General features: G+C 43.7%; 1 protein-coding gene across 1 annotated transcript in view; it reads left to right on the top strand.

The window, feature by feature from the left end:
* Positions 1-1,295: 1,295 nt before the first annotated feature.
* SLAMF1 (signaling lymphocytic activation molecule family member 1) overlaps positions 1,296-27,020 on the top strand; it is a 32,433-nt gene continuing 6,708 nt past the window's right edge. Inside the window, exons 1-5 of the mRNA XM_015249006.3 lie at positions 1,296-1,421; positions 9,472-9,810; positions 11,733-12,017; positions 22,097-22,195; positions 26,421-26,494. Coding sequence (XP_015104492.2) covers positions 1,346-1,421; positions 9,472-9,810; positions 11,733-12,017; positions 22,097-22,195; positions 26,421-26,494 — 873 coding nt within the window. The 5' untranslated portion in view covers positions 1,296-1,345. The remainder of the gene's footprint in view (positions 1,422-9,471; positions 9,811-11,732; positions 12,018-22,096; positions 22,196-26,420; positions 26,495-27,020) is intronic.

Consider the following 27,020-nt stretch of genomic DNA (forward strand, 5'->3'; position numbering starts at 1 on the left):
GAGATAATAGTAAAGTGTAAAGTAATTAAGAAGTAATGAGTTTTAAGGTTTTATTCCCCTAACTTTAATATAATTCATTTAATTGTAAGTTTATATAATTCACTTTTTAATAATGGCAATGTTTATCAACCAACCAGCTCACAAGATTCCTGAAACTTTTACAATTGCCTCTCATGAGTTGGCATTTGCTGGCTCCAGCACACCACTGGGTAGTGTTGTGCGGAGGATGGTTGAGTGTTAGGTGTGTATGTATGGGGCTGAGGGCAGGGAACCATAAGATTAAAAAGCAAATCCATGGAGTAGGGGGTGTATAGCTCAAGTGGTAGAGTGCATACCTGGCTTGCGTGAGGTCCTGGGTTCGATTCCCAGTACCTGCCCTAAAAATAAATAAACCTCATTACCCTCCCCTCAAAACAAAACAAAAGCAAATTCACATACATCACCAACTCTTATTACCCTTATCCTCTTAGGGAGGCCATTGGAGAGTACCTTTGACTCGCTGAAATGGACTTTAAAAACGCTAGCCTGGTCTTCCAAAGTTTCCTTGTGAGCCAGTAATAGCATCTTTCCTGTGTTTCATTCTTACAGCTTAACTTACGGAAAAGCGCGGGATCTTCCTTCTGTCAATTCTGGTTCCTTCTCCTCAACAAAAATTAGTTACAAGCTCGAAAATAAAGGCAGCCCCTCCAGACACAGTACAGGGCTCACCAAATTCTACCACATTGTACCCATCAGGGAAATTGGGTTTCTGCCAACTGACCCACCCTTGCCCACTCCATCTCTCTGTGACTTTGGCACCAGGACCTGACTGCATGTAGAGGTGTTCTCTGAAATTATGGAACAGATCAGAAGTAAGAGGTCCATCAGCTCATCACAGTTCAGTCATCCAGGTTTAGCTTTGAACTAACCTACCCATATTTGGGGTGGCCAGACAAAACTGCATCTTTTCTTTGTACTCCAAGAAGAGTTACCAGACAGAATTGCTCAGAGAAGCTTGACATCCCTTTCCGGGAGACAGCTAAGAAAGGGAGGAGGGGAGCACGTTTCTTCCCAAAACTGAGGTTTGGCCGAGGTGACTACACAGCTCTCTTCCCGGCTCTAGTGGTCTAAGCACCTGACCCTGACTTCTTGGGAACAGCAGAGTGATTTAAGACCTGAAAGGAGATGAGCAATCCTGGAGGCATAGGCAGAAAAAGTCCCGGTGAGACAGGAAGCCTGCCGGTTCCTGATGCATAAACTAGACAGTAGAGGCAGCACTTGACTGACGCGGAGCTCACTCTGCTGCGGCGTCTGCGAGCAGCTGCCGGGTTCCTCACCAGGCTCCCCTCCCTCTCTTCACTGGCTGATGGATCCCAAGGGACTCCTCTCCTTGAACGTCCTGCTGTTTCTCTCCCTGGCTTTTGAGCTGAGCTGCGGAACAAGTGAGTGTTCATCTGTTTGAGGGCTTGGGTCCCACTATTCTCTGCCAGGAATCAGCTAGCCCCACGGATGGGGAGAGGATGCAGGGGCAGGGGGCTGTGATTCTGCTGCCTCCTTCTTACAGACTTGCTCTGAGTTCCGCCTGCCTCTTTCAAAGAGGAAGAAACATCATGAGTTGCTGGGCCCCTTGGCTCCAAAGCTCAGCCCCACAAATTTTAGTTTCCTAGGAAACCAAGAGCTCTAAGCCAAAGGCACCAGTCACATTCTAGACTAGCCACTCCGGGTGAGGGGCTCCAGTCAAAGTCCTGGCTGAGAGGCTGGTTTTTCATGGGTATCATTTTGGCAAAGACCCAGGCTAAGGGAGGGACAAGCTCTGGGAAAAGATTACTCCTGTACCCCTGTCCTGAATGGGGATTCTCACACACACACACACAGGCAGACAAACCACAAACATGGTCCGGCAACAAGAAGTAGCTCTAGTGGGAAGAGGGTCGAAGTGAAAACCCCAGGCATTGGTCAAGAGCAGATAGTGGCCACAGTGTGGTCATACTGGTGGCTACTTTCCTGGAAAAAAAGGTCCAAGGCAGCAAGAGGGGGAGAGGCCCAGATTTTTGTAGCCCAGGGCTGGTTACAGTAAGTGAAATATGAAAATTGGGAACCCTCGGGGTCAGGGCAGCTCCACGAGAGGGCCAAACATACCACAAGGCGTTTGGAGCTAGGCTCTGTTCCTGTCTTTCTGGCTTGTCTTCCTCCAAAGGCACTTGGTATTCTCTCTTTAGTAGTATCTGAGCTATGAGGAAAGGTGTCTCAGAAAGAAAAAACCAAGCAAGAAGTGGAATTTGGCCTCCCCGTGGAGTGGGTGAGAATCTCCTTTCTTTTTAAATGCCTCGGGACTTTAGACTGTGGGAGGCAGCCTGGAGTGGAGGCAGCATTAGGGAAGGGAGGGGGGAAATCCCGAGGCTCCAGAAGCTTTGTTCTTGGGGTTTTCAAGACCGCAAATCCATTATGGACTTTTCCAGGAAGAGTCCAGAGATAATGCCGGAGTTGTAAGAGGGGCTGCACTTGGGATATATTTTTTGCCAGACTCCCAGATGAAGAGCCCTTCCTTAAGTTCACTTTTCTTGGAATCAGGCAGATCCATGGCTCTTGCTTCCCGAGGTCTAAGAGAGGAATAATTGAGCTCAGGGCTCAGAAACCCAAACAGAAACACCTTAAGCCATCACAGGGAGAGTATACCTTCCTGGGCGTCCCCTATGTGTGACTCCACCATTTTTGGAATTCTTCTGAGTGACTGTCAGGAGCTGTGGGGTTGAACAGTGAGCTGGACTTCTCCATCTCTGTGCTTGCTTGCCTCCTGGCCAGCCTGGCCCACGGCATCTCAGGTTCTGCTGATAGCTTCTCCCCTGAAGGCTATGGAGGTCACTGGTTAGTGAGATACAGCCCAGCCCCATAAGGCATGTCTATCCAATTGGCAATGGCTCCCTTCTTTGCATTCATCTTCTCTGAAATATGTACAAAAATTTTAGTGTTTTTATTTTTATATACGTACCCTTTTGTGAAACCCCAATAAAACCCAGACGGAACTCCTTTGCAAGTGGGACAGGTCAACCATGACAGATTTACCCAACCAAAAAGCCCAATTCTTGTAAAATCAGTACCCACACCTTTCCCCATGTCTACTCAGCTCACCTTCCAATAACCAGTCAGAATTACAAAAATCAAAATCCGCACGTCCCTTCCCTAGTAAAGTGAATTTTCCAATTCCCCCAATGATACATATATTTTTAATAGACTTCATTTTTAGAGCAATTTGGGGTTCACAGCAAAACTGAGTGGAACGTACAGAGATTTCCCACTCCCCCAACATATGCGTAGCCTTCTCAATTATCAACACCCCCCAGCAGAGTAGTATGTCTGTTACAACTGAAGAATCTGCCCCAGTGGGATTTTTTATTCCTCCATGCAGGTCCTCTCCACCTCTTTCACACATGTAGGGGGAGAGGTGAGGGACCAGTGCGGGGGCTCTAGACTTGGCCCATCCTTGTGTGTTCACTGGTTTATTCTATCCCAAGATGTAGATCTAGGCACTTTTATTTTTCAAAAGCTTTAATATTATGATACAATGTCATTACCTTCACTGTCTCCAGTGCTGGACTAGAAATCAGAACCTCAGGACTATTTGGTATTAGCCATAGGTTGACTTTAAAATAAACAGCCACGGCCCCTGCCCAGCACCTGACAGTGTCTGCTACATGAGAGCCCTTCCACAAATGTTTGTTGAGTGAATAATACTAGTATGCACAGTATCTTTGCAATATATCAGACACTGCTGTAAGTACTTTATGTGTATTATTCATTTAATTCTCATACCAACCCTATGAGATATGCGTTGTTATCGTTACCATTACAATTTTACAAAAAGGAAGAGGCACAGAGTAGTTTAGTACTTTCTCTGCAGTCACACAGCTTGATTCCAGAGGCCTCAATGAATGAAACTGGATAAGCTTATGTTTAGGGAGGAGGAGAATGCTAAAATTAGTATCCGCATCTATGAATATATAATATGCTATTGATTATCGAAACATATGAGTTGGTTTTAATTGAATTGAAAGGACGTATAAGAATTTTCAAAAGGTGAGAGAAGTTGATAAAATTATAGGAGGAAATAGAAGGCATAATGGAAGTACTCGATCTAGAATTTGGAAAGTGAATAGAAACGTCTTTCATCATGTAATATTTTCATTGAATTTTTTAAAACTAATTTGTTTATTGACAGAGTTTTACGTGTATGTCTATAAAATTTCAACAATTTATAAAACGATATAGAATGGAGACCGATCTCCCTTTCATACCTCTCCCTACTGTTACCAGTTTTTTGCATGTCCTTCCAAATATATATGCCTGGTAGGTTAAATTTTTATAGGACTTGAAAAGAGTATTCTAGATGAAGGCCCAGATGCAGAGGTAAAGTGTTGTGAGTGTTCAGGGGGAATGGTAAGCAGCCTGCTGTATCTGAAACCTAGGGTTCCGAACTAAGGACTTCCATCTCCAGACTGGCAAGTGGGGAGAAGAGTCCTCATCATTTCCCTACATAAATACCTCTTAGGGATGTTATAAAAACAACAGAGTACACTTTGATTTTAGAGAGAGGAGAAATTAGGCTCTGTGTTGTCTTTTGTTCATTCATTCATTCATTCATCTCCTTCAGTTTTTTCATTCTCCTGGGCAAGGATTTACTGAGTTTCTACCATATCCTATGTGGGTGTTAGGATTACAGCAGTGAATGAAACAGACACAATCCCCACTCTTGGAAGCTTATAATCAAGTAAGGATGACAAGCACTGAGCCAGAGTGAAAAGTGTGATGAGTGATATGAAGGAGAGAAGCAAATTACACTGGAAACACATGGCAGGGAAACAGAATCTAAGCCAAGGGTCGGAGACCCGAAGGGCGGAAGGGCAGTAACAGGATTTCAGGCTGGAGGATGGTGAGTGCAAATATTCTAAGATAGGAAGACGCAGCAGTGTCAAGGAATGGGAACAGGAGGACAGCTGGTGGGACTTCAGTTTAAAAAAGAGACTTAGACACGTTACTTTTTCTTTGTAGGCCTAGGTTTGCCATAAGAACTGTGAGGTCTCTAAGTCCTACCTGGAAGAAATGCTGTAGCAAGGTGCTACAAGCACATGTGAAAGCATTAGGGCTGGACCAAAGAAAAAAAAGAAAAAAAAGTTATCATTAGGTAAAATCCCATCTTGTGAAAACGTTGGCTAAATGCTACTGATTTCAGGAAAATATCCATGCGCGCATGTGAATCACTCTACTTTCTAAGCAGCATTACTGTGGAAGGAAAGTGAGTTGGTGTTAACAGCTACAAATGTTTCCTCCAGACTCTTTTAGTAAACAGGGGCTGACTGAATCACAGACCCACTGGAAAACACTCATCAGGCAGTAGAGTGTTTCAGGAGCTGGGACTCCACTTGAAGGGTTTTATGAACCACTTTAATTTTCCACTCTTGCTTGGGTGACGATGATTTCATGAACCCCCTGCAGACCTGGCCACTCACACATGTTCAGCTGTTACCTCACCATTCTTCATGTGGGTTTTGGGGTGTGAGGGTCTCTTCCTGGTGAAGTTTTGATTCCATTCCGCATGACTGAATCTACCTAAACCACTCGGCCTGTTTTCCTCATCTGCCCTCTCTTTCTTTCCCTCTTTCCACTCCTCTTTTTTTTTTAATTTTTCTTTTTCTGGGGGAGGGGGGTTACTCCCTGCCCCATTCCATTTCCCCTCTTCCCCCAGCTACCCACCAATTCCAAGTTCTGAAAATCACCACGGTGTAATGAGTCTATTGGTTTAGATGGATGGAAGGGGCACACAGAAGACATAGGGGGAGGGGGAGGGTTATGGTCTGAGAATGGTCCATTTCTCCTCCATATCAAAATTGGTCTAAAAAATCACCAGGATGATGGTGATTCTCAACCTTGATTTGAAGCCCAGACTCCTTTGAAAGATGATATTTATGGACATGCTACCAGAAAAACGTATATATGCTGATCTACAGAACTTCTGTACACAATTTCAGGGGGCCCACTTACTGCATGCATGGATTGTTCTAATTTTCTGTGATCCCTTTATAAGTAGAAGTTTAAGTTCAGGATTCAAGAGCTTACTCTTTTGGGTACTGTACCTATCAAGTTGTCTGGATAGTCAGGCATCCATAAGTGTGGCTGGAACAAATTCCAACATGCTGTCCAATTTATCTTTGTAAAAACAGCAACACGAACACCAACAACAGCATTTCTTGTCTAATCAATTAGGCAACAAGGGAGAGGACTCTTAAGTGTTGATGTATCAGCAACATGTAAAAGAACAAATGCCTAATTGTCTTTCTCTCTTTTCCTTAATAATTGTGCCAATCGAATCCCTCGAATCCCATTTTTTCTTTTTTCCCAACCTCTGAATCTCTAGTCTGAAGTCAGCTGGGCCCTTTATAGGACAGCATTGGATCTTAGAGCATTTTGGTATCGAGGACATCTTAATCAGTTTGCCCAAATTTCCAACAACCCATCTTAACCTCAAGTTAACTGTGCCTTTTCTGGGTCGCTGCATTACTTAGACAGCTTTATCGTACTCTTCTGACTTCCTTATCAACTAGAACAATCTGTGCTCTCTCTGAGTCATGGGCTCTTTCTTTTATAAACTTTAGCTTATGGTTAAGTTCAGTTATTAAGTTCTGACACATACTGGGCAAAGCAAAATAAGGGAGTTTTAGGTAACACGGCTTTCAGCATTCCATAAATTGAATAGATATTTATTTAAAGCCAACTATGTACCAACCATTGTTCTAGGTCATAGGGACCAAAGAGTGAACAAATTCTTCCTCTTGAGGAGTTGGCATTCTAGTGGAGGAGATAAAAATAAACGAATATACAGTATAACATCCGATAGTGATAAGTGCAGTAAGAAGGGAGATGCCACTTTAGACAGGATGGCCAGAGCAGGTCTCTCAGAGAAGATAATTTTTTGAGCAGAAATCTGAAATAAAATGAGGGAATGAGCTCTTTAGCTATGTAAGGGGAGAGATTTCCGGAGAGGGAGAGAACAGCAAATGCAAAGGCTGTGAGATGGGAAGATTCTGGGTGAATTAAGGAATAGCAGAGCCCGTGAGGCCATAGCGCAGTGAATGGAGACAGGGCAGGAGATGGAGCTGGACAGGAGCCAGGGACTGGGTTATTCAGAGTCTTTGAAGCCATAATAAGGACTACGGATTTTTATTCTATGGGTGCTTAGAAGGCCCTGGAATATTAAAAAAAAAAAAAGACAAATTTAATTACAAAATAGAAACACTCACAGACATAGGAAACAAACTTACAGTTACCAGGGGGAGAAGGGGTGGTAAGGGATAAATTGGGGGTTCAAGATTTGCAGATACTGACTACTGTATATAAAATAGATAAACAAAAAGTTCATACTATATACCATGGGGGACTATATTCAATTTCTTGTGGTAACTTATGATCAAAAAGAATATGAAAATGAATATATATATGTTTATGTGTGACTGAACTATTATGCTGTATGCCAGAAATTGACACAACATTGTAAACTGACTATACTTCAATTTAAAAAAAGCAGGAGAGAGACAAAATCTGACATAGTTTTTAAAGATCACTCTCTCCATTGTATGGATGCAGGGAGATTTGTTGGAAGACAGTGGCAGGGCCCAGGCCTGGGATGATGGTGGTAGAAATGAAGGAGGTCAGAAGTGCTCAGTTGCCAGGTATATTCTGAAGGCAGAGCCAACAAGGTTTGCTGACAGACTGAGTGTGGAGTATGAGAGAAAGAAAGGAGTCAAAGATGATTCCAGTGTTTTGGCTGAGAATTTGGGGGAATTTAATGTTGTTTGCAGAAGGAGCTATGGAATCAAGAGTTCATTTGCTAAGTTTGAGATGCCCTTTAGACTCCCAAATACCTATTATGTGTGGGCAGTTTTGAGTACAGGGAAGGGTTTGGGTAGGAGATGTAGCTCTATAAGGATTCCAAAAACATGTCAAACTGCAACTGGATGAGTGTGGCTGGTAGACCTGGGAGCATGGCTGTGAATGGTTCTGAGTACTGAGTCCTGGGATGCTCCAGTATTTAGAAGTCTTTTAGAGCAGAAAGTTCCAGTCAAATAGACTGAGAAGGGGCGGCTAATGAAATAGAAAGAAAACCAGGAGGGTTTAGTGAAGACGCTATTTCAAAGGAGGGATCTGAACTATGCCAAGTGCTCCTGAGAAAGCAAGATGAAGATAGAGAATTGATTTGGTACCATGGAGATACAGTGACCTTGACAAGAGTGGTTCTAGTGAGTAGTAGGGAAGAATGCCTGTTTGGAGTGGGTACCAGGAAAAATGGATCAGGAAATGGGGACAGAAAGCACACAGTATAAACTATACCACACATTAAAGGAAACTTGTGATAAAGGAAAACGGTGAAATGGGGAGGTGGCTGGGGGTGGACCTTGGGTCAGGGGAGCAGTCTTCAAGATGAGGGAAATTACATGTTGGAATGTTTTGTGTTGGTGGAAATAACCCACAACATCCCATACCAATAACGAAGGTGATGATGCAAGGGGTGGGGGGGGCAATTACAGGAGCAAAGCCTTGAAGCAGGTGACTGCTCCATGAACAAAGATGCTACCCTTCGCTGGGAGCATAGAGCATCCATCCAAGTAGGTAAATTGACTTGGTGGTGGAAACAAATGGAAGTTCTCTTTTGTTTCTTCTTCTTTTTCAGTCATCAACTGAGGCTGTGGGTTTAAAGAGAGAAAAGGTGTTAGATAGTCAGCAGTAGGATCCCTTACAGTGGTTTGAAAGGTTTGGGTGGGTTTTTTTTTTTTTTTGACTGTTGTTGTTGGCTCAGCTTTTTTGAAAAAGAGAATAATTTCTCACCCTCAACCATACTAAGTATCTTAATGATTTTTTTTTTTTTTTGGAGAGCTAGAATTCCACGGTTTGAACAACGGGCCCACCCCCTCCCAGACTCCACATCCCTCAGACTTTCCTCTTTCCTCCTCATCTGAAATGATGCTTCTGTGACCGTGGTCTCCTGGACTCACAAGCTCAGAATCACTTTCATTTACTCTCCAACCTTCATGCTGTATATACAATGGTGATGAGATGTCTGGTCGAGGAATTAACAGACCTGGAGTCTAGTCCAGTTACTAGCTATATGACTTTAGGGAAGTCACTTAACGTCTCTGTGCCTTGAGTGCCTCACCTACAAATCTGAGTTGATAAAATTCCCTCCTAGATCAAAGAAACCCAGTGTCCTAGTTAGTCTGTACAGCTCTCTCATAAGTCATTTTTAGGTTTCCACTGGGGTTTCTGAAATACTGAGACGATAGTGGGATTCTCATGACAGTCCTTATAAAGTGCTAAGGGCCTAGCAACCCCAGGGGTAGCCCAAGAGGAAGAGGGAGATCCTCCAGTTTGTTACTCCTGATGACTAGGCTGTGTGGTTCTCAAAGGCTTCCATGATAAAGGACTTCCTCTGCCTTCCTCCTGCAGGTGAGGACTTGATGAACTGCCCAGAGATCCCTGGCCGGCTGGGAAGCAGCGTGCTGCTGCCCCTGGCCTCTGAGTGGATGATTAAGAGCATGAACAAGAGCATCCACATCCTCATCACAAAGGCAGAGTCACCCGGAAGCAAGGTCAAGAAGAAAATAGTGTCTCTTGATCTGCCGGAAGGGGGATCTCCAGGATATCTGGAGGATGGCTACACATTTCACCTGGAAAACCTGAGCCTGAGGATCCTGGAGAGCAGGAATAAAGATGAGGGCTGGTACTTTATGAGCGTGGAGGAAAACGTTTCAGTCCAACACTTTTGCCTGCAGCTGAAGCTCTATGGTAATAATAGTGGCTTCCCCGGTCCACGCTGGAGGGCCAAGAGAGTTCTTTGCCCAAGTATTTAGGCCTCTCTCAGAAGCAAAGGGTATTTAGAATTGGAAGCGACTTGATAGATCATTTAAGTCAAGGGGGAAACTGTGCTTCAGGAAGAAGTTTCAGCAGTTCACAAATCTTTTTTTTTTTTTGTCCAAATTGCGCATTAGTGATAGCTTTACTCCCATTTTCCAAAGAAAAGTAGACCAGCTGCCGATAGGTTGGAGGCCCTGGAGCCCCAAGAGTCTCGCTTTGCAAATGAGATTTTCTTTGGAAAAAAAGGTTTTGGGTTTTTTTTTTTTTTCTGATTTTTAGGAAGTTTGAATATCACTGATTGAGTCCAACCTCTCACAGAGGAGGACACGGACATCTGGAGATAAGTGGTTTGCACATGCCTACTCGCATCTGTGTAGGTGGCTCACTACACTAGGGGTCCTGGGAGAGGGAGAGCTGAAACTCATCCCACACACCACTCGCCAAGCCCTATGTCCTGGCATAGGATTGCATCTGCCTGGTGGAAGAGGCGCCTCCTTCTTATTTAAACAAAGGCTTTGGTTATAAAGTTTCTTAGTTGCAGAACTTAACTGGAACCTATGTCCATCTGACTCTAAGGTTGGAGATTTTTTTGAGCCTCTTTAACTGTCAACTCTTTTGAATGTACCCAGAGTTTGTGTCTCTTAAGTCCAGAGGCTCCCTTGAGTTCCCAGGGGTCCTGGCAGCCACTTGGGCTGTCCTGCTTCTTCACGATCACTTCCTTATCTCTGAGGATGGAACAGGAGCCCCATACACCCAGCATTACTTTGAAATCCTCAGGTACCTACAGGAGAGACAGCAATGCCCTCCCACCTTTCCGCTCGCCCCAACATTCCCTTTCCTCCAAACAATGTAATGCAGAATTTCCACAGCCCTCCACCAGGTACCAGGGAGTCCTGTTCACTCCCACAGTGTCCCGGGAGCAAGGCTGCCATTAGCATGAAGACTACATATGCATTTTTCTAGCACAGTTCACTGCATTTGTCAAATCTAATCATATTTTATGATCAAATTCTTACCTTGGAAAATATGGTCTCTGCAGCCTTGCTATTTTTCTCAAGTCAAAGAAAGAGGCTGGATTTTGGAGTCAGACAGATGCAGGTTCAGATCTCAGTTTGGCTGCTGAGAGGCTGTGTGACATTATATAAGACAGTCTACCACTCTGGGACTCAGTTTCCTCATCTATAAAATGGGTATAATTATAAATAGGATCAAAATGGCTGAAAAGATTTAAGAATATGATGAATGTGAAATTCTGGCATTATGCCTGTCCTATAGTAGTTACTAAATAAATACAGCTTTCCCTTTTACCTTGCCTATTTCACAGAATTAGAGTGGGATTAGCTGACGAGACCTATGGCTATCCCTATTCCAGACACCCTAAAGCTCTTGCTATTCACACACACACACACCACCCCTCACAGAGTATAGATGAAATCCCACCACCAAAAAGTAATTCTTTTAGGTCTAGAAGGTAATACTCTAGCAAAGGACACTTAAAACCCACGGGGGATTTAACCAACAGCAAACACCACAGTTAGAATACAGGAGAGCAACCTAGATCAGGAACAACAGGAAAGGGCGGGGGGAGCCCTTACAGTATTGGTAGGAGGGGACTAAGAGACAATTTTTTCTTCTCTATTTTATTCCAAGTGGTCCTGGAAAGGAGTATGGGTTTGGGGCATAGGGAGACAGATGGTGCAAAGCAGTAGGTCCCCACTAGGAATAAATTACACTGCAGACCCACTGAGAGGGAAAAAGTGCCATTAGACTGCATTTTCTTCTGACAAAGAAGGTGAGTCAGAATTCCAGAGGGTTCCTTTCAGTGATGGCTCCCTTCCTCCCCCTCCTGACAGAGCAGGTCTCCACTCCGGAAATTAAGGTGTTGAACTCAACCCAGGAGCATGGGAACTGCAGCCTGACGCTGGACTGCACAGCAGAGAAGGGGGACCAGGTGGCTTACAGCTGGAGCGAGGAGGTGGGCACCCACTCGCTGAGACCTGCCAACGGCTCCAGCCTCCTGTATCTTACCCTTGGCCCCCAGCATGCCAACAATGTCTACATCTGCACTGTGAGCAACCCCATCAGCAACCGCTCTCAGACCTTCGTCCCGTGGTCCACATGCTGGCCTGATTCCTCAGGTGAGTGCCCTGGTGGTGGGCAGTGCGCCACATTAATGATGTAGGCTCAGTCCCCACCTGCACCAATTGCTCTGCTTCCATAGCTGTGGTCTTCACCTTGGTAACAACAGTTTACTTTTTCTCTACAATTCATGAAAGTCTCCCATGTCCATTCAGTGTGTGCCCTCTGCTCATAATGACCAGGGCGCCGTTATGCTCAGTTCACAGCTGAGGTAACCAGTGAAAAATGATGGAGCCAGACCCACGGCCTGGGTCTCAAGTTGAGATCCTTCCTCTCCCCTCTGGCCTTGGCTCTAACCTGCAGTGGTGGCCGGGTAAGAGAGTGCAGGGGGGCAGGTCCTGCCTCTCAGGTCCATGCTCCACTAATGGTGGGATGGTTCTACACCATCAGTAAGTATTTATCAGTTACCTATGGGATAGGAAATAGGGAAAAGATATGATACATGACCTCTGCTCTCCAGCAACCTGTCATAAAGCTAAGACATGAAACATTTGCTCAATAATGAAAAGCAGGATATAATAAAGGGTCACATTTCAGGAAATGGACTGTGAATCCCAGAGCTGGTCAGAGGGCCAGGAGAGTCGGCTCTCTGATTAAGACTTGGACTATAAAGTTTGGGGATAATGATAAGTCATACAGCGCTTTATTGTTGGCAAAGCACTTTCAAATGTATAATCTTTGTGATCCTCACAATAGCCTTATCTGATAACTGTTGTCATCATCCTTATTTTACAAATGAGGAACTTGAAGTTAGTAGCACTTAAGTATCCGCCTCAAGTTTCTTCAGCTTATAAATAGAGGGGTCACCACCTAAACCTAGTTCTTCTGACCGCTCTTTCTCTGGAAAGATAAAGCATCATTATTCTGTTATCAAAAGGAAGGAAGGGCTGATTATGTAAGCCCATCTAACCACTTGAGATTGGACCCTTTTCACTGATAGATCTTGTGTCCATGCCTCAAGTAGGTTCAGGAACAGAAGAACCAAGGTGCTGGTCCTGCAAGGCATTACTATGCCCTGACATTCTTCTTTCTGCATCCACTGAGGAAACAACAGGAGTCATTCCAAGAAGACTCCTGTCTGTGATGACCTGGTGTATGTATGGAGGGCTTTCCCAGATGACCGGGGATGGGGGACAGGGGAATCTAGCCAGGTCATGCCCTTCGGCATAGCATGTCCAGTCCCCTGACTGAGGTTCCCTCAGGATAGAGACCACCCCCACCCCGAAGATTTCCCAGATGGACTTCTGGGAAAATCCATCTGACCTCTGAATCTGAGCATCCTTTGGTGGGTGTGGCCCACTGCATGTTGCCTCCCCCAGCCATTCATGGCAGAGTTGGCCACCTGTCCACTTGCTCCGTGTGTCTGGTTGCTTGCCCATCTTGCACAAAAACCACATTCAGAGGCTACTCCCCAGTTCAGACCTCTCTCCCTGCCCACAGTCATTCAAAACCTGTTGGTGGGATCAAGAAAGCTGTCTTGCATAATTTCAAGTTTACAGAATGTGGCCCCTGAGGTGCTAGATCCAGTGTTACCCTTTTTACTTACAAGGGTAAGCCACTTACCTGTCTAAGATTTAGATTCTTTATCTAAAATAATAACCACTGAAAAGTCTTGTTTAGTACATGCCAGCTGTGTGGTGTCTCATCTAATCTTCACACCAATCAAATAGTATGAGTATCCTTACATCCCAGACGAGGAAACAAGGATATGAAAAGGCCACACAGAGAGCAAGTGGCAGAGCTGAGCTGTCTGATCCTGAAATCCTCACAGGTGTTAGTGGAAGGGATAGTACCCTTTACAGGCCTTATAAAGCCTAATAAAAAAATGTGGAGTTTCTCCTTGGGGCCGAGGAAGTGATAGCCCTTACCCCTGCTGTAACCTCTCTGGTTATAGCAACTCTCTTAGAGTAAAACAGTACCAAATGTTTTACCCTGACTTATCTCAAAAAAGAGAGAGAATTCTCCTCGTGCTCCTCAGTGTCATTTAACAGGACTTTAATTAGCACATTCCAAAGTCATGACCATAAAACTTCTGCTAGGGGCACTTGGGTCAGGACATCTTAAAGAAATGTGTGAAGATGCTCTTATCCATCTAAGCCTTTTTGGAGACCAAGTATGCACTAGGGGGACCAGATCTACTGGGTGTGGAGCAGGCTCTTGTGGGGTGTCTCCACAGCAGAAGCAGCAGAAACACGATGTCACAGGAAAGCTCCGTCAGGATCTCAGCTCAGTCAGTGAGACAACTACCCAGCAGCCAGTTCACTTTCTTGAGCCTCTGTTTCATCATCTGTGAAATAAAAAGGGTGAACTAGTGAAGTTCTTTCCAGAATAAATATTCTATGATTCAGTTTGGATGTACATTAATAAGAAATGTTAATAAAGGGTTGTCAAGGTACATTAGTTTGCTAGGGATGTTGTAAGAAGCTGCCATGCGCTGAGTGGCTTCCACAACCAAAATTTATTGGCTCATAGTTCTGGAGGCTAGAAGTCCAAAATCAAGTTATTGGCAGGGTTTGTTCCCATTGAAGGCTGTGAGGGAAGGATCTGTTCCAGGCCTCTCTCCTCAGCTTATAGGTGCTGTCTTCTCCTTAAGTCTCTTCACGTTGTCTTCCCTCTATGCATATCTCTGTTCAAATGTCCCCTTATTGTAAGGACACCAGTCATGTTGGATTAGAGTCCATGTGTAAGTAGGGATGCAATAACAAAATACCAAAGACTGGGTGACTTAATTAATGGAAATTTATTGTCTTACAGTTCTGGGGGTTGGAAGTCCAAGGTCAAAGTGTTTCTAAGGCCTCTCTCTCTTTTCTAGATGGCCACCTTCTTGCTGTGTCTTCACATGTCCTTTCTCCTGTGCATGCCTATCCTAGGTATCTCTTTGTGTGTCCAGATTTCCTCTTTTTATAAGGACACCAGTAAGATTAGATTCAGGCCCCCCATCCTAATGACTTCGTTTTAACGTAATCATCTCTTTAAAACCCTTATCTCCACATCAGCCACATTCTGACGTGCTGGGGGTTAGGGCTTCAACATATACATTTGGGAGGGGATGTAACTCAGCCCATAACTCCACCCTAATGACCTCATTTTAACCTGATTACCTCTGTAAAGATTCAGTCTCCAAATAAGGTCACATTCTAAGGATTTCAACATATGAAATTTTGGGGAAACACATTCAACCCATAACACAAGTAGAGATCCCCTCTCCTGCCTCCAGAGATGGGGAACCACAGCACGTCAGAACCAAATCACACAGCTAATTTATGGCATGCCATTCGCAGTACAACAGGTTGCCTAAATACAGAAAACAGTTTTATTAGTTCATTGATTCGTGTTTGCAAATGAATGTTACGAATTTTTAAGATACTGTGTTTAGTTCAATAAAAGATTTATTAGGGTTCTGCTATGTTCCAATATTGTGCTAGGTGCTGAGTATACAAAGACCAAATGACAGGTCCTTGCCCTTAAGGAAGGAGATAGTTTTATAAATAACTAATTATCCTAAGTCACATAGTGTAATAGGTGCAAAGCAGAAGTATGTGCAAGGTATCCAAAAGGAGGGAATGGTTGACACTGTCTCAGGGAATCAGAAAGAGCGTTACAGAGAATGTGGCAAACTAGGTTTTGAGGAATAAATAGAAATTAACCAAACGGATAAAAGACAGATGTTCTAGGCAGAGGAAAAGGCAGATATAGCTGGTCTTATTCTGTATTATCCTGTAGGTGAAAAGAACTAATAAAGGGTTCTAGCTAGAGGAGTGATCAGCTTTGCATTTCAGAGAGGAAATTCAGTGGTGTAGAGAATAGACTGGGGCAGGGAAAAGGCAGAAGAAAGAGAAACTAGTTTTTGAGGGAGGGGTCATTGTTACAGTAACTCTTCAAGAGATGAGCCAAAACAGTGGCTGTTCCTTTAACAAAGATTCCATTCAAGGGAAACCCCAGCCTTGGGATGAAGTGGTGGGGTGTGAGGGTTTATTAGAAGTCACTTTGCCATCTATAATGAGGACAGTGATTTTAAGACATTTTTCACTTTCATCAATGAAAACTCGAGTGGCAATGATGTGATGAGACCAAATGCAACATGATGTCAACATTGTCTCTTGTCAGGACTCCCTGAAACTAAACTGCACAAAAACATATTAGTCCCTCAAAATCTTTTTTTTAAGCAATTGTCCAGGCTCTCCATCATATACTCATCTTTATTCCAATTGCTATCTCAGTGTTTTGCTGTAAGTAACACTTTCATGTCTATTGTCATTAAATATCTTTACTGTAAAGTCCAGATCCAAGGGTGCTACAAAGCATTTTCTCTGGGTCATGCAGAACATGTTGATGTGGGTCAACACTGGACAGTATGTGACAGTGTGACTTGCTGCCATCCTCCATGACCGTGTTATGAAATTGTTATGTCTATGCAGAATGAGTAATACTGAACTTTAAATCACTCAACTACAGAGGAATGCCCCTGGAAGCTCATCTTGAAAAGAGGACCCCTTTCAGTACATTAGCAAAAGGTTGGCTCAGCAAGTCTGGGTTAACTCAGTGGAAGGAAAAACTGACACCTGCCAGCAAGTTCCGGGGGCTCCCCCTTTCTTACACGGTCATTTCATCAAAAGGGAGCTCCCAGTATTACAGTCACCTAGCTGTTCCACGCACAGGGGCAGGTCCTTCTGCATGGTGTTCCCAATCCAGCAAACAAGACAACAATGATGGGAGGATGGAACCTGGGCACCTGCCATGGACCAGAGCCTTGTCACATGGCCACAGGAAGCCAAGAAATGTAGTCCTTAGCTTGGCAGCTGTGTGACTGGACAAGACTTGCTTCGCCATGGAAGAATGAAAATGACACTGGGGGGTCCACCTAGGAACCTCTGCAGCACAATGCTGGATGGGGTAGGCAAGTGTAAGGGATGTTTCTGGAAGCTGTGAACCCTGTAATAATTTTTACTTGGATGGTCCCAGATCTCAAATTAGTATATGGTTTAGGAGCACCCTTCCCCCACACCCAATTCAGAGTGAAAACCGCCCACCAACAAGAAGAAATCTCTTGAAGATGGTTGATTTCTTCAAGTAGATGTGCTCCATGCAGGCAGCTTTGCTGACAGAACCACATGAAAGGCAGGAAAGAGATCTGGCACCCTTAGACCGTTACATTAGCATCTCAGTATCTCCTGGGGTGAACTACATTTGTTTCTCAGATTCTTTTCATTTTCTTCTTTATCTCCCTTAAAGAATAAAGGTTCAAGGACTTGAGGAGAAAGAGAAGCTCTTGTGTTTCTGTGGCAGCAGACTTTCAGAGACAAAACAGGCCCTTCAGCATTACTCTTGGAGGCGTGGCTACAGGCCAAGTTATCATATTTAAACCACAGCCAACTGAGCAGACGACCAAAAGGTGAAAGATCATGTAAAACACTCTTTATAAATGGCGCTGGAGTTCTCAACCAGCCTGCTCAGCTACTTCTAAGAGGCTCCAGTGGGGAGAACCTCCTAAACCCCCTGTTTAAGAATGTTAAGATAGGGTTTCTTTGTGGACGAAGAATGGGACCTGTGGACCACAGAACAATGTTGGCCTGATTTCTGAGCATCACCGTCCTGAGGGTCCTCACTATATGACTGAGCAAAAAGAGGGAGAGCTGGAGTTTCTGCCACAGGAAATGGTGGTTTTAAAATGGGAACACAGATGGTGCTGAGAGCACAGATGCACACCTCCTTCCTGGTTTGATTTTGTTATTACAAAGCACATGCCAAGTAGGTCATTGCTCATTCTCTTCTACTCTTGCCTTGGGCCAAAACAGAAGGTGTCCCTGCATTCCTTCTGAGACCTTTATATTAAATACTCTGATAATTAACAAAAGGGTACATGACATTCTTCTCCCAGCTTCTTTCTATGGCCTCTGATTTAACTTACTCCAGCACTTGCATATTGAGTGCCCCCTGCCGTACATTGCACCAGGTGGACAGAGGGATACATATGAAGCCGAAGGCACAGGATCTACCTTTAAGGAGCTTACAATCTAAATAAGACTCCTAGACCTTACTAGGTGGAAAAATATCATAAAATGAAACCACTACTAGAATTCCTCTTTAGAAGGGAACAGAGTTTGTTTAGGATGGGGCTTTAACAAATGCTAGAGGGCAGAAGGTGAGACTCCCTGCCCCCGCCCCTAAAGAATCCAGCTGTAAGTCAGATGGTTCTGTGTAATAATGGGAGAAGATGTTGCTTTTGCAGATATAGGAAGGAGAAGAGAGGATCTGAGTCTGTCAGATGGTGGAAAGCTGCCTGATTCATGTTGGAATCTGCTCCCTGGTGACCTTTCAAATCTACAGAAGTGGATTCAAACTCACAAAATTCTTCGTCTAGGGTTTTGTTTGTTTTGAAATGTGTGTGGAAACTGATGAGGGCAGTGAAATTTGCATGCCAGGACAGCCCAGACTAGAGCAAGTAGAGATGTAGGAGCGAAGACTTCAAGGACCACAAGCAAGTTATGCCCAGAAATGACAGAAATCATGGGCAGCCTAACCCCAACAAGCTGTAAAAGTATTATTTTGTCCATATTTACCCCCAATTCCAGAGGGCATAGAGACCCTGACATTTTGTTTCCATATATATATATTTCATAATTGGATAATAGCACCAAAAAAAATGAGTACCAAGTGTAGAAATACTTAGACCTGCTAGAGAGATAGGGAAAGTAAGTCATAAACAAATGTCAGGATGGGGCTGAAGCATCCCTGAGCATCAGTGAAGGGGCTGCTTTGGACTTGAGATCAAACCTATCGCCTTGTCCTTCCAATCAATCAGCAAGAATTTACTGGAGACCTATTATGTTCCAAGTTCTAAGAGAGCTGCAAAAAAGTAAAGAGGTGGTCTCTGGCCTCCAAGAACCTAGCAGCTAGTTGGGGAATTAAGTGGAAATTTACTTGCCACATGCAGGATTCCAGGCATTGCTCTGAGTGCTTTCCCTGCATTACCTCACTGGTTCATCAGAACAACTCTGTGAACTAAATATTTTTATGCTCAGTTTGCAGATGAGGAAACTGGAGCCCCAGTGGGTATGAGCGGCCTATCTGAGGTCACAGAGCTATCACGTGGTAGGCCCAGAATTTGAATCCATCTGTCTGGCTCCAAATGCCCTCAATGAAAAAATAGTCTCCAGAGCAAAGATAATTCTAAGATGCAAGACATAAAGCAAGTGCTTCAGAGTCCAAGGGAGAGGGAAGAATGGGAGCTGGGAAGGTCAGGAAAACCTGCACAGAGGAAGCAAGATTGGCTTGGGAGTTAGGGCCTGGCAGACAGATGATGGTGCAGCAGAGGGGAGAGCAGAGGACAGAGCATATGGGCAGGTGTTGGATGAAGGACAGTGGAGGGAGGAGTTGGCACTTAGAGAGCTTTTGATTCACAAGGTCTCCCAGGCGCCCCTGCCTTCCGCTGCTTTCCTTGTGGGGACCCCGCCTCTATAGGATGAAACACAAACTGTAAAGTCTGAAGATCTTATCTCATTCCACTTGGCTATCCCCTTCTTCTGTGACTTTACGTACACTTATCAGAGTCTCAGTTGCCTCAACGTAAAATTAGCAAGTTGGGTGAGAAAAGTACTATAGTTCCTTTAAGGTTAAAAAAAGGCCTGTAACTTAAATCCTCCAATAAGATTCATATTACTCTGTATCCAAAGACTAAAAGAAAAATCAGGGCTTATGAAATACATTTCAGGACCACGGCCATGTTGCCTCTCAGATCTGGCCGGGCTGGCAGAAGCTGGTTATTTATGTCATAGGACAAGGGGAGCAGGTAGCTTTCATCCTCCTGAGACCCTGAAAAGAGAGAGCTGGTGTCATTATGTCCTCTGGGCCTCAGTAAAATGCCCCCGTCATTTTTAGTTTACGTGAGTGGGTGAGCAGCTGAGCTGTCAGCAACAGGAGAAAGTCTCATTTGGCCGGTGTTACTGATGCATTTATGTCATCTGCTATTTTCTAGCTTTGTTTGCTTGTTGTTTGTTTAGCTATTTAGCTATTTTCTAGCTTTAGGTGCACCGCCTTGTTGATTTTACTTTCATCTCAAATGAAATTTGAGAGAACTATTACCTTTAAAAATGACTTAAATGGTTGCAGTGTTTGTTCTTAAATTAACCGTTGTTTTAGAAGATCTCAAAATATATGAAGGAAGAAAAAAAGAGGAAACACTAAGTGCTACTATAACAATTTGCTGGGTCAGTTCATTAGCTGGGCTGATGAACATGTGCTTAGGCTGCTGGCTCTGCTTCTTTATTTTAGGATTTGAAATGTTTCTCCATGGGTTTCTGGTGTTGGCATCATAAACCCTGAATAATCAGATAATCAGTGTCTCTCTCACTGTCTCTCAGACACACACACACACACATACACACCTGTGTAGACGGTTCTCAGTGACCATAAGCCATCAGGAGTGGTCATTCAGAGTAGTGCTGCTCAGAGGGCAACTCCAGTCTTCAGTCTTGGGATTTCATGCTCACATTTCAAGCTTAATATCAATTCAGGAATCTTATTACAACCCTCTGCTTGCCCCCTCGCTTTTTGATCAGGTGGTATGACTGTCTGCTGAAGTTGGCATCTGACAAGGTTAAAACACGTTTGTTTTGAGGAAGAGAATCAATAATCAGGATGTTCACAAAGCCAGTTCAGTGAGGTTCCTTGGGATGACTTGATGTGTGAAAGACCTAGAAAGAAAAAGCAAGTCTTTCCAAACCCAAGAGGCGACTTCTGGTTATCTATCAGGCTGAGGGCCCACATGGATCATGGTGGGATGCCTTTTATCAATTTGTTGAGACTTCAGTCTGTATCTTTGGTCGACTCTGTAAACATCTGAATTGTGTCTGTAAGCCCTCTGCTCCTTTGTAAGCCACCTATTCCTTCCTTTCAACTTCTTCCGAACAAACCCATCACAGGTTCAACAACAAGCAGGCTGATTCCACAACCATCCTTATAAGTTACCCTTACACATTAAGGTAAACTCCTGGTATTATACTGTTTAAAATGTGAATGCTATTACTTTACTTAGAACCCTAGTGCTTCAGGTTGGCCCCCACTGTTCATTACCCTGATGTAACTTACCCCAAGCCCAGAAGTCTCCTTGACTTTCCAGGAAGTCTGTCTTCAGCATTGTTTCTACTCCTAGACCAAACTCAAGTTCTTGAGGATCTCTGCATCTGCTTCCTTATCCACAAAATCAGAGTATTAAGAGCACTCACCTCATAGGATTGTTGTGAGGATTAAGTACATTAATAAACAGGATGCAGTAAAAATTGCCGGGACCATTGTGAGTGCTCTGTGGTTATCTTTTACTGTCTTGTTGAGTTAAATGTCTCACTTACTGGGGCAATAGGTCTCATCACTGTTTTCCAAAGTGCTGCTTCTGGTTCAGAAGGATTCAGTGAAGGGGGTAAAGGAAAAAAAGCAATAAAAATTGGGCTCTCTGAGCTTTAGCTTGGGTGATTGGTACACTAGTGCTAATACTGAACATGGGAATGATTCAGAGGAAAACGATATGCTTTTCTGTCAGCTTAGGTCTAGTGCGTTCAACACAGTTATTTGCATGGAAGGACGAAAATAGCACCGCTATGTTTATTTTAACAAAAGGCAAAAGTAGATTCTTCCTCCTCCCAGGGTCTCATGAGAATGGTGTGGGAGTATGGGGAACATGAAGCCACCATGTTCTTTCTGCCCAAATGGATACAGGACAAACTGGACTTAAAAACAGAGACACTGGGCAGAGAGTTTGGACTTAGGAAAAACAAAGTTAAGTTTAATTTTAGTCGTGTAGGAAAATGTCTAAAGTGAAGTGAAAATGAAGCATTTGAATAGAAGAATCTTGAGAGAAATTGGGAGTATGAGAGTCAAACATAGTGAGAAAAAGTAGGATAAGAAAACAGATCTGGCAGTCTTCAGTAGTCTACAGCTGATCTCTAAAACCATGAGAATGAGCGTCTCCCTTGAGAAAGAATGTGGACAGAAAATGTGGGGCTGTGTCTCCTCACTTCTGCATAGGATGTTTCTAAACTCACAGCACTATTGAGGTTGCCCTTTGACTTTTTTTTTTTTTCAGAATCAAGACAATGGGGACTGTATGCTGGGCTGTTCTTAGGGGGCATTGTTGGTGTCATCATGATTCTCGAAATGGTAATACTCCTACTGAGAAGAAGAGGTAGGTGTCTGACAATAAAGAGGTATTTATCAGACTCTGCGGTTAACAGGGGACCTCTCCCTACAAGTGCTTGCTCTCACCACTTTGGCTTTTTGCAGGAAGCGCCTTTGCAAAAACACTCAATAAACATATCCTGTGACCTTGCTCAATCCAGTCTAATTCTTCATGTCTTGCTTGGTCCCCCATAGTAGGCTATGGGTATAAAAAGCAAGATGAACCACAGGTATCCAACATGGGAGAAAATACACAGATAGATTCAATATGCTAGCACTGCAGTAGAGGCATGTGAAGGATGCTGAGGGGGTCTGGACAATAGGCCTAAAATATTCACTAGGAGCAGAATTCAGAGGACTCTTGGATCTTGTTCAAGAAAAGTTATAATTATCAACTAAAAAAAAGACATTATAATAAGGTGTTTTAACCCAAGGGTTGGAACCTTTCTATAACTTATTTTTATCCTTATGATATTCCTCTGAGAGAGGTAGGGTATAGTTGTTCCTATGTGACTTAGCAATGGGGTAACAGAGGCACAGAGAGGTTAAGTGACTCCTGCAAGGTCACACAGCTGGCTGGTAAGGGTATCAAAGCTGTAACTATGTCTTCCAACTACAAGGCTGTGATCCTCTGGGAAGGCCCACAGGTCATCAGAAGATAGCAAAGAAAAGACGATTTCCTAAGATTTTAGCACAAATTCTGACTCACCCTGGGGAAAGTGTGCAATCCATAAGGTTACCTAAAGCTAAACTAAACCATTATAGAAATCACCCAGGGTAGACTAAAACCATTAAGGCTCAATTACTCCCTTGACATGTAAATGCCTAGGTTTAGTATCTCCTGTCCTCTCCTCCAAGTTGTCCTATGATTCAACATATCAGGGCAGCGTGCTCCCCTTGGCCACACCATCCACCACCTACCCACGCTAGAGTCAGGGAAGATCCCTGGGCTGGGGTTCCCATGGGGAGGCTAGAACTTGATTCTCACATTGATTTCATTCTCAAGTAGATCAGTGTTCTCCACATGTAGTCTTCTTGAAAAAGCCCTTACCTCAGCGCTCTGATGTTGGTTTTGCTTGTATAAGAAAATCTAGATCATAGCAAGCCGCCTACCTTGTCTCGTTTCCTTCATCTAAGAGGCACCTGGGGAGGAGTTGGTGGGTTGGCACAAATCCTGTTGAGACCCTACCGGGATGGGGCAGGGCAACCACATTTGGCTTGGACAGTAAGGAAGCAGTGAAATACAGTGATGAGAAGGCTGAGAAGACCATACCCCCGTTAACATAGCTAGTGAAGGTCCTGGGATCCTGACCCACACTCTTTCCTCAGCTACATTCTGCTCAACACGTGTTTGTGCTCTGAAGAGAGTAGTCTCCCCTCCACCATAATTCCCCACCACTTTTCCCAGCACACATACCCATCCTTCTTCCTAATCACTGTGTATTCCCTGTAAGCCAGGAACACACAAAAACCCTGCCCCAAATCTGTGGAAACACCCCTATGCTTCATTGCTGTACCCTCCATAAGCCTTTGCTCAAGAGATTCTATTAACAGCTTGTAAGGGTGTCATCTGTTGCCTGACTCAAAGGCTTTCAGGTGGACCCTCTGGCAATTTCATGTCTAGAGATACACTGATTAAGAACATTGACTTTAGCATCAGACAAATTTACTTTCAAATGCAGACTTGGCCACTGACAAGCTGTGTAGCCAAACTATCTAACCTCTCCTCTGCAAAGTGGGGATAATATTATGTACTTCATGGTTTTCTTGTGGGGATTCATGGGTCAATACACAGGAAGCACTGGACATGGTGGCTTATATGGGTATATGATGGATGACAGATAGATAAATAGGTGGATACATAGATATATAGACACGTACATACATATATACATATGTACACACATACATGCGCAGAAAGACATCTCTTAATATGGACATCAGTATTTAAGTCCTAGTGCCAGCAGAGGGCAGCACTGGAAGGATCCGGGGACAGCACCTTGAGCAGATTTACAGGACTCAAAGTTAGAGTACTAGACAACTTTATGCCTCAGGTGAGCACTGAAAAGAACATTAGACAGTCTACATCTTCACTGGACAGTTATGTTAAAGAAAGAGACCCTTGAGATGGCCTGTGTTGTCTAATGCCACACAGCTAATAAGGGCTAGAATGTAGCGGCCCCAATTCTAAGGCTAAGACCTTTTTCATTAGATCCTAAGGGCTTGCTGACTTTGAGTCAAGTTGAACTGGCTCCTGGAAACCTGTTCTTGCCCCAGAGGAAAAAATATAAGTGAATTATCTTGATTCAGTCTTTTTGAGACACAAAATTCAGCCTTATTTTTTCATCTGTCTGACCATGTACAGCTGTCCCCACAATTGTAATTTCCAGCTTGAGCTGACCTGAAAGACAGAAGGTCTTTAACGACTGAGATCCGTTCTCTGTGCTGCTTGTTCCCTGATGACACCTAGGACGGTGCTGGGCGGGCATGGCTAACTGCACACTCACTCACGGATCTGAACTGAAAGGTTGTAATTCTCAGAACTAACTTGCAACCCCATCCTCCATTCTATACACACACACACACACACACACACACACACACACACACACACACACACATTCCTCAGCCAGCATCAACCCTGACCGAAAAAAATGAAGTTGGAACCACTAGGCAGGCACAGGAAAATCATACATCAGCTTCTTTGAATTCTTCATGCTTCCCATCCGCTGCCCATCAATTCTTCCCCAAGGATCACTCATGCAGCATAAAACCACCTTCTCTACATACATACACCTTCCCCTTCCAAGCAAAAATATGCCTCTCCTAAGTGCTATTCCCTCAGAGACATGCTCCTAGATTTTTAAGAGGATAACTTCATTGGTGTTAAAATAAGTCTATCCTAAAGACTTCGTGTGATTGCTCCTGGGTCAAGCCTCCATTACCTCTGCCTGGACTGCAATAGTCCCAAAATAGACTTCCATGCTTCCATCTGTTCCTTTCCCTCCATCCTTCTCACTGCTACCTGATGCATGCAAAGAATACCTTGAAACATTAGAAAGAATGAGATAGATCTACTGCACTAGCATGGAAAATATCCTCAACACATTGTAAGTAAAAAGGTCAAGTTACAGAGATAGTGTATGCAAATGACCCAATTTGCATAAAAAATCTGTGTAAGTATAGCAAATGTTGGGAACTGCACTGTCTTATATGGTAGTCACCAGCCACATGCGGCTGTTTACATTTAAATTAATTAGAATTAAGTATAATTTAAAATTCAGTTTCTCAGTTGCTTCAGCCATAGTTCGGTGCTCAATAGCCACTTGTGGCTTGCAGCTACCATATTACACTGCAGATATGGAACATTTCCAACATCAAAGAATGTTCTATTGTCCAGAGCTGGTCTGGAAGGGTATATACATCAAACTGTTCAAAGCAATTACTTCTGAGAATGAAATTGTTCTGATTAATGGGGGAGGGAGGACATACTTTTCAATGTATATTATTTTAAATTTTGTAAAAAAAATAATTATTTTTATAATTTAAAATGAAAAACTTCAGAAACTGATTAAAAATTTAAATGTTTTACAACGTATTAATTTCCTGAGACCCTGGACCCCGAGCAAAACTTCCAGATCATAGGCATCAGAATGTCACTGTAGCTTTATTTGCCAAACAGTCCCGGGCAGATCGTGCCTCTTAGACCCCTTTCCCCCTACACACACCCCAAAGCCCCCCCAAAACTGGGAGGTGAGAAAGCTATGAGTGAAACAACATACTACAAGCTGAAGAATTCAAAAGAGGTGTAAATAACTTGCCCTGCCCCTAAAGAACTTAGAATCCTATCAGGAGGCCAGATATGCACATCAAACAATGGAGATCAAAACAATTGAATGGCACATCAATTACACCTAACACATTTAGGGAATTTACCATGTGCCAGGCACTGTTCTAAACACTTTACAAATAATATCTCATCATAATAACCCTATGAGGCAAGTATTTCTATCCCGTTTTACAGGTAGGGAAATAAGCCTAGAGAAATCAAGTATCTAACCTAATGTCATACGAAAATATGCAGGGGGCTTGGGGCTCAGTGCTTTGTTCCTATGGTCCCCCTGGGGAAGGTGGGTATTCAGTGGGGGGCGGGGAGGGGGAAGATCACATGGGTCTGAGTAGAGAGTTCATGCTGGGGACCAGAGATAATCACTATGATTTCTTTTCCCCAGGTAAAACAGACAACTGCCAGCCAGCAGTGGAAGCAAAAAGCCTTACTATCTATGCCCAAGTCCAGAAATCAGGTGTAAGTCCTATACTTTCTTCGTCTGGGGTAAACCTGTCATGTTTCCCATGGGATCTGTATATGTCTGATCTTCATGGGTCTATGTGGGCAGAGAAAATTAGGGAAGCAGAAGTCAGTAACAAAAGCTCTCTAAAAGGGCATTAAACTTCAGGATCAAATGGGACTATTTATTACTCAAAATAATGGGAAATACTGGGTAATTTTCTGGTCATCTGTTCCTTCATAGGAAAAAAATGAGGAAGCTAGAAACATGTGACGTATGACTCCTTCCAGCTCTGCCATTCTAGAAGTCTGTGATTCTGTTGTCAAACTCTCTCCTTCTCTAGGGAAGAGGGTGCAAACTTTTTTTTCTTTTTTTGAGTAAATGTAGATTTATTTAGAGAGATACATACTGCATAGAGTGTAAGGCAAGAGATAAGCAAGGAAAGAGGTGTGGGAACTGGGTGCTCAGGTTAAAGTAAAAGTTGGTACACACTCCATAGAAAGAGTGCAGGCCGTCTCCAAAGAGGGAGTGAAAAAGGCCAGA

This window comes from Vicugna pacos, chromosome 21 (assembly GCF_048564905.1).
Source record: "Vicugna pacos chromosome 21, VicPac4, whole genome shotgun sequence".
In the NCBI taxonomy this organism is placed as follows: Eukaryota; Metazoa; Chordata; class Mammalia; order Artiodactyla; family Camelidae; genus Vicugna; species Vicugna pacos.